The sequence below is a fragment of the Chelonia mydas genome, chromosome 10, assembly GCF_015237465.2.
Source record: "Chelonia mydas isolate rCheMyd1 chromosome 10, rCheMyd1.pri.v2, whole genome shotgun sequence".
NCBI lineage: Eukaryota > Metazoa > Chordata > Testudines > Cheloniidae > Chelonia > Chelonia mydas.
The window spans coordinates 4,274,956-4,288,366 of record NC_051250.2 but is presented as its reverse complement, the minus strand read 5'-3'; the positions used below and the strand labels follow the sequence as shown (position 1 = coordinate 4,288,366).

The following is a 13,411-nucleotide window of genomic DNA, read 5'->3' as shown; positions in this document are numbered from 1 at the left end:
AGATACATTCAGGGGCGGGGGGGAGGGGGTGATGCCTGCTCAGGGGTCGGACTGTGCCAGTCTGCTCCAGGGGGACAGCAGTTATCCAGACTGCGGCTCTGTGACGTGCGACTCCAGGGCCGGGTAGCCGTGTTCCGAGTGCTGATCATCCCCACGGTGTCTGGGTGCAGGCAGACAGCGCCCACCACACGGCGGCACCCCAGCTGCGACAGGAACCCCTGTGGGCCCCAGACATTCGGGACCGGGCTGGCTGCTGGAGAGTGTATCTAATCCACTGGCTCTGTGCGTGTGACGACCATGCCCACTGCAAATCCCCAGCCAGCGTCCTCCTTTAGCTCAGCTGGTGTCTGTCTATTTCAGTCCCGCTACCACGATCCCCGAGCACCACACAATGAATTTATCCCCACATACCCCTGTGAGGTAGGGCAGTGAAGCCCCTCTCGTCTCCAGGGGAGCAGGGCTGGGGGCCGTGGGTTAATTTGCTGTGTCGCTGTTGTAAAGTTGCACTTTATTTGTCCTCGTGGCCCCACGCCAGTGAAAGATAATGTGCACACTCAGACACCTCCATGAACACACGCGCCCCTTCCACCTCGCCACTCGGCACGCACATCTCCCCGCACACGTGTGTGACTCGTGCACCCCCGGCCACCCCACGCGCGTGCATGCACACACATTCCAACTCACGCCCGCATCACACCACACCTTACCTGCACGCTCATCCCCTCCTACTTTATAGCACATTTCTCATGGGCGTGTCACAGCAATTCCTTTCAAAGTGCAAGCGACCGGCTCACACAACAATCCCCGTCACACTGTAGGCAGCAAGGAGCACTTACCGCAGCTGGTCCCACAGTAAACTCACTAGCCGGACATGGCTGCGAGACGTAATCTCATGCCGACTTTCCCTTCCAGAGCTGGATGAATGAGATGTATTTCTACGACCCGGAGATCTACCACCCGTCGCTCACTCACTCAGTGTTTGTGACGCTGGACGGCACCGCCATGAAGCTCTCCTACCCCAAGAACAATGTCCCGCGCCGAGCCGCCTTCGAAGAAGAAACCCTCGACGTGGCCTTTGTCAGCCATCGGTACTACAACATGAGCAATGCCCAGGTAGGGCTCCGCCAGAGGAGACAGAACAGGCCCCACAGAATAGCTGAAAGCATCTAGTTTAAAGTGAGCCAAGGCAGGCGGCTGTAGCCTTGAATCTGAACTCGTCCTATTGGGGCTGGGTGGTACAGGCCTAATGCTGGACTTCATCCTGCCACATCATGGATGGGCTTTGGCCTTCAGCGAGAACGTCTGGTAAGTCCTTCTCACCCCAGCTGGACCATTTTGGCCCTTGGGACTCTTCATAGCCAAGCCATTGCTCTTCCTTCACAGTGTCTCCATTAAAGAGAGTGCCCGTGGCTGGATGCACCATGTGATTATCTCCCCTGTCCCACCAGGCTACACGGCTTGGTGTCCCCATGGCATAGTCTCCCTGCCTGACAGCATTTGTTGGTATTGCAGGTTTTTCTCTTCCCACCGGGTCTGGCCCGAAAAAGGATGTGGAACAAGAAATATCCCATCTGCATTCTGTTCCCAGACCAAGAGGACCAGAATTTCAGAAGCTCAAATGAGCATGACACGGACCTCCCAAGAGATGAAAGCCTGAAAATGACTCGGACACCAGGCCAGGACGTCCCCCTGAAGCCTCCAGGGGACCTCCGGGAAAGGACCCTCTACCTCTTTGGAAGAACAGGAAGGGACAAAGAAGAGTGGTTCCAACATCTTATGACAGCCTCCCAACGGGACTGTCACGAGGTGCAGAGTGCCAGCTGGGGCGAAGGCAAATTCGGTAAAACATTCAACCCATGGTGGCCTTTTTTGCATTTGGTCAAATACAGATAATCCAATGGAGGAGGTCACTTCTATAGCCATGGGCTTTATATCTGCTCGCTGTGGGCTAAATCCACCATGGGGGTAAACAGGTATAATCCCACTAAAGTCAAAGGAGTTGAGCCCAATTGTGCGAGCACTAAATCTGGAGAAAGACGGGGGGGCTGTCTGGTGGTAGATGGACCGATCAGCTTCAACCATGCCCCAGCCTAAAAGCATTTTCAGCAACTCTTAGCAACAGATTTGCTGGCATTCTCCATGGCAGGTTTATTGGAAGGTACCAGGCTTTTAAAATCTCAGTATTCATGGCAACCAGTAAAACTCTGAGTAAGAGTCCTTACGTTGAGATAAATAACAACTAGCTTCAGACGCTGATTCAGCTTGGTGGGCTGCAATCCGGATTCATTGTCCATGATGGCAAAGCTCGCTCAGCTCCAGAAACAACTATCCCCGATTGAGATGCAGCAAAGGGTGCTGAAAACAGCTGGATGTGCCAGCCAAGGCCTCGCTCACCTGCAGAGATATGCAGAGTGCCCGCAGTGTATTGCATCGGTGATTGGGACAGGGGCATGGTCTGGTGGCCTGAGCAACAGACTAGGAACCAGGAACTTCTGAATTCTAAACCTGGCTCCAACTCCTGTTGTGGCTTTGGGCGAGTCGCTGCACCAATCTGTGCCTCGGTTTCTCTGTCTGTGCAATGGAACTAATTATACCCATTGCCCTTACAGGGGGGTTCTGAGGATTAACTGGCTGAAGTGTGGCAAATGCTTTGAAGTTGACTAGAAAAATCTGATCATCACTGCTCAGGCATTCTGCATCTTCCTCCTGGGCAGGGAAAGACTCCTTCCTTTCCTAGATGCGCAATTGTATCTCAGAGTGTGTCTACACTTTGGGGGTGGGGCGATTCCCAGCTTGAGGAGACGTCTCTGCGCTAGCTCTGATCAAGCTGGTGTGCTATACAGAGAGCGTAGCCATGGCGGTGGGAGGGGGCTAGCTGCCCTGAGTATGGACCCATCTGAGACGCTGACCCCTCCCGCTGCTCGCCCTGCCAAGCGTCACTCAGCTTACAGCACACGAGCTCGAGCACAGCGAGCGGGAGTCCATCTCCTCCAGCCAGGAAAACCTCCCCCAGCTTGAAGTGTAGACCTACCCTCAGTGTTGATGGGTCTGTCCGTCCATCCGTCTGGCTTTGCGGTATGCCATTTGCTTGCCACGCTCCTTTCTCCACTCACCTCAACTGAGCGCAGCCAGAGCACTAGCTCCATTTGTTTCTGTTTCTGTTTCCCAGGTTTCGGTCCGAACCAGCTCTCCAGCCCTTCAGGAAAGGGCATCTGCAGCAGTGGCAACAGCTGGGGAAGCACAGAAGATGTCCCTTCGTTGTTCAGACCCAAGGATCTAGCTGGGACCCTCCGGGAGAAGATTCTTCTAGATTACAGCACCTACATGTCCCGGTTAGTCCAGCCAGAAACGGGCACCAGCCCCCTCCAGAGCCCCTGTCACAGCGCCATGGGCAGCCCAACCCCCCAACAGGTGAGTGGAGCCAACGGCGTAGTCTGGCAAGAAATCCAGATGCTTAGAGAAACAGACACATGAATTCTCACAAAAGATTTTTCTGTGCCCCTCAGATCACTTGATCCTTTCTAGGCCCTCTAGCCTGGAACTAGAATCTCCCAAGCTATCTGTGTCAATACGACATCCAACATATGGCCAAATTCCACAACCACTCGAGGACCTCTCCTCATTTGCACGTCCTGACAATGCTTTAAACAAAGGCAACGTTTCTAAAGAACTAACAGGGGGTTAATAGAAATGGCTCTTACCCCGTAAATTCTTGGGGGATGTGTTCTCAAGAGCTGGGTAGATCAGTGCCGGTGTTTCAGTTAATACCTGCTTTATAACTGGGACCACAGCATCATCTCAAAGACTCATAAAGTACCCGAAAAAGAATGAGTCATGTTATGGCAACTTAGTCAACAGAGACATTAATTTCTGCTAATTGTGAATCAATTATCATTCCAGACACTTCAGAATGTCCCTGTCTTATACATGTTACCCATTACTCCATCACAGGCTGCATTCTTGGAAGGATATTTTTGACCCACTGAAAAATAAGGCAGAGCCTTCGGGTTCATTGACTTCAGGACAGTCTCTGTTGATCTATCACTCTCTTTTTCCCATTAACTTCAAGCCATGAGAGCGGTGCGGTCCTTTGATGGGACGCATGGATTCTGTTAGCTTTTCCTTATTGGCTCAAGGGTTTCTTGGAATCCCATTTCATTGTCTCATAGTATTTTCTTCTCTGAGACTTTCAGCTATTAATAGGAAAGAAAGAATGAATGCAGATCCTGTCTCAGGTGTAAGCAGAAGGACGTGAGCAACAGCACATTCCCTGTAAGGGAAAACCATGTCTTTCATGTCTCTACAGAAACTGAAGAGCTGACCTATGTGAATATCTTGGACTCCTAGACGCTATGAGAATACAACTAATAAACAATGGCAATAATAGGTTGCAGAGTAGCGGCCGTGTTAGTCTGTATCCGCAAAAAGAAAAGGAGGACTTGTGGCACCTTAGAGACTAACCAATTTATTTGAGCATAAGCTTTTGTGAGCTACAGCTCACTTCCGATGAATGCATCTGATGAAGTGAGCTGCAGCTCATGAAAGCTTATGCTCAGATAAATTGGTTAGTCTCTAAGGTGCAACAAGTACTCCTTTTCTAATAGCAATAATGAATCAGAGTCTGGGACCTGTCCCTTGACAGGCAAACCCCATAAGATTGGCAGGGGTGTTCAGAGAAGCACCTGAAAGTCTCGATGCTTCTGTGAGCCTCTTTGGGTTGGAAGTGTAGTGAGATCACACCTTTCGGCCAGATTTCCAATTTGGGTATTTGCCAGAAGCACCTGGGCCTTCAGTCTCAGAGTTTATTCAGCCCATGATCTCATTATTGTAAATGGGAAGCACCTGCAAGTTATCATCATCCTCACCATCCTTTTCCCTTATACAGTGATTTAGAAAAGTGCATGAATCTCATCTCCCTCCTCACTGTTTTATAGATGGGGAAACTGAGATACAGAGAGGCCAAGATGGGACTTGATTCCAACCCTCTTCTCTGCCCACTCCCCTACTGTAACCACTAGATCACACTACATGCCTGAGCCTATAGTTATGTCCCTCTCACATGTACAGTATATTTAGTTACTACAGGCTGGTTTCCTCATTGCTCTGCACCTTCCATGCTGCGGCCCTGGGGATCAGGTCCTTTGGGGATACGTTTATATATATATATATATATAGTCTTTTCTAAATATAGTATGTGAGTGTCAGGGATATTACTGTACACTAATTTGATCTGATACTTACATTACCCTTTGGCGTTTGTGGGTCTCATTCATTCTGTAGCGTATACGTGGCCATTCTTATTGCTCGCTCGCTCTTTTTTAAGTTCCTCAGGGACATGAATGGCAGCAGTGAACTGTCAATGGCTTGGATGAATGCACTGGTTGGGCGAATCTTCTGGGACTTCCTGAGGGAGAAATATTGGATGGACCAAGTGTCAAACAAGATCCAGAAGAAGTTAAGCAAAATCAAGGTGAGACGCTATGGATCCTTGCTTTCCCTTGCAGAAGAACCTCCTGGTGTTCCACCTGTCTCATTGGCTGGGGAATGGGACTTGAAGGGAAAGTCCAGGCTCTGGTATTTTTCAGAGCATTGTGATGCATCCATCAAGTTGCCTTTAGGACCATATGGACCAAGTCCTTCACGGAAGTCAGTGGAGTTCTGCCACCGACTTTGATGGGAACAGGATTTGGCAGTCAAGTTATACATGCAGTCAAGCCTGACATATGGACCAAAGACTTAACTGATGCTCTGTGAACTGATGATTCATGTGCCCAGCTTTCTCAAATCTTTCACTGGTGGGAAAACTTACAACCCAGGTTCATCATTAAAGTTAAATGGTTTATTAGGGAAGGAGGAACTCATTTTTGGACTCTTTTAAAATCAAGATTGGACACTTTTCTCAAAGACACACGCTAGCACACATCAATTCAGGGCAGTGCTATGGCCTGTGCTACGCAGAAGGTCAGACAAGATGATCCCAGTGGCCCCTTCTGGCTTTATAATCTATGAATTAACAGCGCAGTTGGGAAGCACTTATTCAAACTCAGCCTGGGACAGCAGTGACGGCGAGCCCTTTGCTGCTGGCTCTGGTTGCCTTTGGGCACAAGCTGGTCTCAGATCAGTTCTTAGTGGGACACGCATCCATATCACAAAAGCCTTTAGCACAATGGGCTGCTTTGCTGGCCTCCTTGCTGAGAGAGCCAAGGATAAATTGGGCCATAGAGATGGTAATCTCCTCTCCCCACCATCCCCCTCCAGGGCAGGGACAAGGCATGATGGGAAATGTGCCCATCTGAAACCAGTTAGAAAGGGTTTCAAGTAGATTGGTTTTGGGAGGGGCCTCGTACTGGACCTTCCATGAGCACTCCAGTGCTTGGAGACGCTTACGCTCCATCCATTAAGCCAGCAAGGATGGAGCAGGGAGCCCTTAGACAAGCAGCATGTATTAGCTGGGGTACAAGTTCAGACATACTGGGGAGCCCTTCTCTTAAAGGCTTCTCTACTCTGCCGTCCCCCAGGTCTGTTCTTCACTGGGTTATGAGTTGTCCAGTTTTAATGACATTTTTAATTAAAAATTTAACTCCGGGGATCCAGCAAGTCTATTCCTGTGAGACAGAGGTGGCTTTAAAATAATAATTTTAAAAAAAAGCTAGATTGGAGCACAGTTTGTGTGGAGAATTGTTTGGGATGCAGAAAAATGTAACAGTTACAACACCTACAGAAACCAACTGTCATCAAGAACAATCCTGCATTGGGCTTTGGGGGATGGACCCAGTAGATCTTACCCAGCTTTCGTTTCTACGGCTGGAATAATGCTCGTCCTACTTTGACGGCTTTGTCGAGATGGTCCCATATCCTGGCTGGACAGCTCAGCCAGAGCCTCTTTAAACAGCCCAGTAGCCTCGTTTCTGATTTCTGATTAATGATAAGCAGCTTCCCTTCTGCATCTGCTTGGAAGGAGATTGGGTTTAATCGCTCTCGTTTGTTCTCGCTCCAACCTAGCTCCCGTACTTTATGAATGAGCTCACGCTCACCGAGCTGGACATGGGGACATCCATCCCCCTCGTTCTCAGTGCCTCCAGTCCGATCATCGATAACCGAGGTAAGGGTCCCAACAGCATCCCCCACACCCACCATTCACTGCATTCGCACCAGGCCTTAGCCCCCGTCACTTTGCATTAATGTAGGAACTGGGCTCAAGACTTTTTTTTTTTTTTTAAATATGTTTTGGGAAGATTAAAGCACCCCCGTGAAAACTGACCAGGCTTTGTGCCCATCGGCCACGGACAAAGATCATTTTAGAGCAACAAGTCTGTAGAAGTCACTTGGTGGCAACTCTTTGAGACGAGCTTGGTTCCACCACAGTGATGGCCCTGCCTGCCTCATCCAAAGACCATTCAATCAATGGGAGCTTTACCTTGACTTCCGTGAGCTTTGGATCCGGCCCTATGGCATTGCTAATGCACCCACAACCAGATTATCCTACAGTTCAGTATTCCACGGGGACTGACCTCTGCTGTCACTCCTAGGAGGGATCCCTCCGGGTCAGGGTGGTGACACATGGGTGGGGCTGTAAGGGAAAAGCTTGTACTGTTGCTGCCCAGGGCTTCCCTGTGCTCTGGCCTCTGATCTCCAGGGCTTCCCTGTGCTCTGGCCTCTGATCTCCAGCACTGTCGATCCAGCACCTTCCTCCATCATTAATTGACTGACAAAAGAAAACCCAAAGTGGGCATTCGAACCAAACTGAGACAGCTACAAATGGGGGCCACTCTGAACTGGAGGGGTATAACTGGGGGTGCTATACACTAGGAACCCGCCCCCCCTGGACAGTGAGAGCCCCTCGCCGTGATGGAAAACAGGGCAAGTAAAACACCCAAAACCAACCCCCTGCATTCGGCCCCTTCCCTGCAGGGGCCATTGCAATGGGAGGATGGGGAAGGGCAGTTGTCAACGCTGCTAAGTGTCATCCCAGGGCAGCCCTGGGGGAATGGCAAGTTGGCAGCCTCCTAGGGGAAAGCAAGAAGCATGTCAAGTGGCAGAAGAGTCCAGGACTGCATTAGGGACAGGGAAAGAGAAGGCTTGGAGTAGAGGAGGGAGCATGGGGAGGGGCCGGGTGTGAAGAAAGGCAGGCAGGGCACGGGAATTAAACCAGATTAACCCTTTGGGCACCACAGCCAGTGCTTCCACGCCCACACCCACTTTGTTCCATTTGGAGAGTCACATGGCAACCAGCCTGAGGGTAGCAGAGGGGTTAGCCACTCGCAGTGAAGCACCGCTTGGAACAAGGTCTTATGGGAAGGTCACAAACCCTTCCCCCAAATGGGGAGCATTTGGGGCAGATACCGCTGGATCCCCTAGACAGTGGCGCCTGTCTTTCTCTGTCCTAGGCATCCCATAACCCAGCTGTGGCAACATGTTAACCCTCCCATGTCTCCAGTCATCCCCCTCTCAGAAAGGTCATCCCCCCCCCCAGGAGCTCATTCAATGGGAGACGCTGGATTAATATTTCATCCCCACACACTGTTTGCCAGGGACTCCTCGTCGTGGAGCAATCAAGCGAGCGTTTATCCCCCTCTCCCTCACGCACGTCCCCTCGCATCCCTCCAGATCTCCCACCAGCACCTCAGCCTCCATTCCAGCTGTGCAGCCGCCGATAAAGCAGGGGAGAGCACGCAGGGGCTCAAAACATTCACGGCCCGGCTCTCTCTCAGCCTGCTTGGGAATGCGCGATCCGCCACCCACGCTCCCAGGAGGCCAGTGTAAAGGGGACAGAGGAGGGGGAAATAAAGGGGCCATGCTGAGCCTTCAAACAAAGCCATCTTCCTGCTACCAGTGGCCGACTCGGCACAGTAATAATGGCTCTGTGCAGCCAGAAGCCAGTGCAGTGCAGTGGAGTCCTTGCTCCGGGCAGCATGAAGAACCTGCTGCGTTTCCCAATGTGTGGAACAGGGATCCTGCATTATTAATGCCCGGATAAAGGCCTCGACCGGGATTGGGTTCCCACAAAGCTAGAGGTTGTATGTGCTCATGCGCACACACAGAAACACGCTCGCACTCACGCAGAAGGTGGGAGAAAGCAACTGTTTCTCACCCCCATTTCACAGGTGGGGCCCAGAGAGATTCAGTGACTCACCCCAGGAGACAGTGGCCAAGCTAGGAATTGAACCCAGCGCCTCCTGCCTCTCAGCCTAGGGCTTTGCCGCCAGAGCAGCCTTCCTCTATGATGGAAGCAGCAAGGAAGCTGCTACCAGGCCAGGGTGGTTGATTGAACGGGGTAAATTCCACAGATTCCAGTGGTTCGAGACTCTGTGTCACCCGTTCGCATCTAGAGTCGTGACTAAAGTCTGTTATCCTCCGGTGGCTCTTCAGGGGCCTGCGTGAGAGAGGTCAGTGACCGGAGCCCAGTTCCCACAGGGGAACTCAACAGAGCAGCCAAGGGACATAATGAGTCACGAATGAGGAGGCAGGCACGACGGGGCTGAGGGAGGGAAGGCTGGATAGATAGATGCTGAGCTTCCCTCTCCTCCCAAAAGGTGGTCCAGCCCGGTCAGAAATAAGGAATGAGTCAGTGTGGGGACGCCGGTACTGCCTATGCGATACCAGCCCTCAAACCAGGCTTTGTAGCAGGCACCTAGCATCCTCCCAGACACCACAGACTCATGGGACCATGGGTCACCTGCATCCTGTCCTCTCTGCAGGGCTTTGGGTGGACGTGGAAGTCATCTACAACGGCTCCCTACAGATGACACTGGAGACGAAGATGAACTTGTGCAAGCTGGGGAAAGAGGCATTGGCGGAGGAGAGTGGGCAGACGGCTGCTGGTGCGGAAGGGTAAGGTCACTAAAGCATTACTGGGCCGTTCACTCCTGCGACATCAGGGTGGGAGAGACCCTGGTCCAACCATTCCTCCAGGAGAAGGTAGTCGGTTCTGTAGCCGTGCTCGGTAGGAGCACTGAGTCTGGACGTGAGTATGAAGCCTTTGTGTATTAATTCAAGGCATCCAGGATGCTGCATTGTTCTGTCTCTACACTGAACAGAAAGGGCTTTATAATTCAGTGAGGTCTGCAAAATCATGGGTCTGAAGGGCACCTCACAGGGCTCTGCGGGCGGCATATCTGCACATCTACAGCTCGCCTCCCTGCCGGGTGGCACAGCCAAATGGATTTAACTCCATGCTCTAATCAGAAGGAACCTGGTCAGTCTTGATCTGAAGCAGCATCTTAGAAGAGCTTGATTGTTCCAGAGCAATGGGACAAGGTGTCTGATAGTGGAGGCCGTCCAGAGTCACATATCATCCAGCTGGGGCAGAAGGAATAAGTCGAATGAAAATAAATCAACTCCATTTGGAGGGTTTTATCAGGCCATCTGTGCTGAATATTGCCATTTGTCTGAGCAGGATGGAGACAGCTGGGAAGTTAGTTCTAGGAAAGAGTCATTAATAAAATAAAAAGATAAGAAGCGCTTGCTTGTGGCTTGTTTGTCATGACCAGCTTGTGCTCCGAGTTAGCTGACAGCCGCATTCCGGACTTGTACTAATCTCTAATCATTTTATTGGTGATCAAAACAAAAATCTCCCCCCTCCCCATGTGCCACTTTGGGTTTTTTTTAAATCAGGACAAAACGTTCTGTCTGGAGCTGTGAATGTTCTCGTGGCCTGGTGTTATTCCCACCTTGCCCCTGAGCACAGAGCCCCTGGCCTCATTCTCCATTTAACTGGGCCCTGTTGAAAGCACAGATGGGCTGGAAAGTTAAACCTTTCTTAACATGACCAGCTTTAGGCGAGGAGAGGGGACAGCCCAGAAGTGGATGAATTCTGAGTTACTCCAGATAACATAAAGAGCAGGGAAAAGACAAGCATAGAAGGAACGAGGCTGATGCTCCATTCTGCATCCCTCCACACCACTGGAGTCCATGACCAGTGAGGGTACCCAGCATCCTTCAGCAGCAGGCCCTGTACTTGCCCTTGCTTTTACATTTCCTAGGAGGAAAGGAACCAATGAATTCTTGCTCATCTTGTAAATAATAGATGTAAATGTCATAGACCAGGACCCCCTTGTGCTAAGGCCCGGCAGCTGATTGGCTTTGCACAGGCAGGAGGTGGCCAGGGGCTGCGTTTTAAGGATCCAGGGGTAGCATTTGACTTTAAGGCCGGTCACTCCTGCTTTGTTGCAGCTTTTGCAGGTGGGGATACTGGAAAGCTGTACATCCCAGCAGGGCGTGGGGATATGCTGCCAGGGATCGTCTGCACATCCCCATAGTGCTTTACGGAGATAGATCACAAATAGCACAAGGAGAGAGATTCAGAAGTTCTGTCTCTCGCGAGATACAGCAAAGGTGAGAAGACCAGGCCAAATTCAGCCCTGGCACAGCTCCCACAGTGAAATTCCTAGATGTGCACCCGCTTACACTGGGGCTCAGCTAGGCCTCATATGTTTTCACCTGTGATTTGAAAGGGGATGGAGAGTAATGAGGAGCCAGAGGGATCCAGGGAGGCTGTTCCAGTTGGCAGGTACTGCAGAGGAGAAGGCTCTTGCACCAGCCCGCAGGGAGGGGAGTGACAGAGGAGAGGCCGGGGCTGGATGAATGGAGAAAACACGTTGCGGGAATGGAGAGAAAGCAGCTCGATGAAAGCTTTAACGTTACACTCAGCGGTGCATTAAATCTTTCTGCAACTGGAGCCAAAGCTCTTTGCTTCACTGAATTTCTGATACCTCAGAACTAAGAAGACTCTACGTGGCTTGGATTACAACACGTGCATTCCCCCTACCACTCCAAATCCCTCACCTCGCAGAACCGCTCTGCCCTGGCAAGGAGATGGGATCGATCTGACACAGGAAAGGTAGCGACAAGCCTCCTTAATTAGCCGCATTTTAACAATACGCTCCGGAAGAGAGTGGCGTCAACCTTTGCCTGCCCCAGTACTGCTCTAGGGGGGACACTGCAGGGGGAATGCAGCCTGCCAGCCTAAACTCCTCCCCAGCCTGACTCTGCATGTAGGTCAGTGTCACCAGGCATTTCTTCTTAAAGGGGAGTTAAAGCTGAGATCCCTTGGTAAAGGACTTAAATAGAGAACAATGCTACCTGCAGGGAAAGGGGTGAGTGTTACATTGAACTTCACAGCTCGGGGGCAGCAGGGTGGGTATTGATCATGCCCCAGCTATCAGCACAAGCCGTGCAACAAGAGAGATCAAGGCATGATGCCAGGATGATCCGTTTGGCCTCAGCTGGGGTCACCATCTACTGGCAAACCCAGCGAGCACCATGAGGAACTCCTGTGAGATCAACCCAGCTGGGGCAGCCTGCACGGGAGATGGCTCTGGAGTCCCCAAGCCAGCCAGCTGCCCAGACTCTCCTGCATTTAGACAGCACAGGGTAAGAGTTTCAGACCCCCTTTAATGGGACCTGGCTGGGCATCCATCTCCAAACTCTCACCCCTAATAGCAGCTTGGAAAGTCCCACCGTCTGCTTCAAGCTCCAGGGACCTGTCAAGTCCCACTAACCCCCCTCACCTTAGAAACTGACTCAGAAGAGCCCCATTGTAGCAGGTTCTTACCTCTCCTCTGTCAGGCGTGGCCATTGCCTCAGTTTCCCCTCTCCCTCTTGCTCTTAGTTTAATATAATCCTACAGCTAAATTAAACTCCTCCCATGCTGGGGTAAGGAGAGTCCAAATGAAGTCTCCCCCAGTCTGCCCTGGGTCACCAGACCATCCTGCTCCAGTCACTCCCTGCTCTGTCTCTCAGGAATCTGCAGGAAAACCAACAGACAAATCAGATCTAAAGAAAGAACACACACACTCCCCGCCAATCTCCCCTGCAGGCCAATGTCCAAATCCCAAGTTGCTCCCCCACTTTCTCCAGGATTCCTGCCGGTCTACAGGGAACGATAAGACCTCTCTCTCTATTTCCCTTTGCAGAGAAGCCTGCAAGCCCTCCAAGATATTTCTTTCTGCAGAGAAATCCACGCAAACACACATAGCCCACGTACCCGCAAACCTTGCTATGTCATGCTCTCTTCTCTGTCCTAGGGGGGAAGAGTCAGACGTCTGCTTATATCCTGTTTCCTCCTCCCAACATGCCTGCTAGAATGACCTACAATTGCCCGTGGTCCTGGGAACTGTAGGTTCCAGCACGCCTTGGGTCTGGGTTTAAAATGAGAACAGGCTGTCCCGGGCCTGTAGCCTTTAAAGGGCCAGGCCACCCTGCTGCATCCATGTTCATCCTAGTATAACAAACAGACGTGACCCTGCTGTGTGTCCCTGCCACCGTCACCTCTTCCCAAGCACCTGGCCCATGCTGCAGAGCTAGAGGGAAGACGCCAGGGCCGTGAGGCTGCACCAGCTTTCGTGCCATTAGCCCCAAAAGCCTTTGCTGCTGGCATCTGTCCGTCTGACACCAGAGAGAGCGCCGGCAC

General features: G+C 51.5%; 1 protein-coding gene across 1 annotated transcript in view; it reads left to right on the top strand.

Moving 5' to 3' along the window:
* Positions 1–13,411, top strand: part of LOC102944434 (testis-expressed protein 2) — a 38,932-nt gene that overhangs the window by 18,462 nt on the left and 7,059 nt on the right. The window contains exons 3-8 of the mRNA XM_037911476.2: positions 913–1,113; positions 1,513–1,840; positions 3,170–3,411; positions 5,324–5,470; positions 7,003–7,102; positions 9,699–9,831. Coding sequence (XP_037767404.1) covers positions 913–1,113; positions 1,513–1,840; positions 3,170–3,411; positions 5,324–5,470; positions 7,003–7,102; positions 9,699–9,831 — 1,151 coding nt within the window. The remainder of the gene's footprint in view (positions 1–912; positions 1,114–1,512; positions 1,841–3,169; positions 3,412–5,323; positions 5,471–7,002; positions 7,103–9,698; positions 9,832–13,411) is intronic.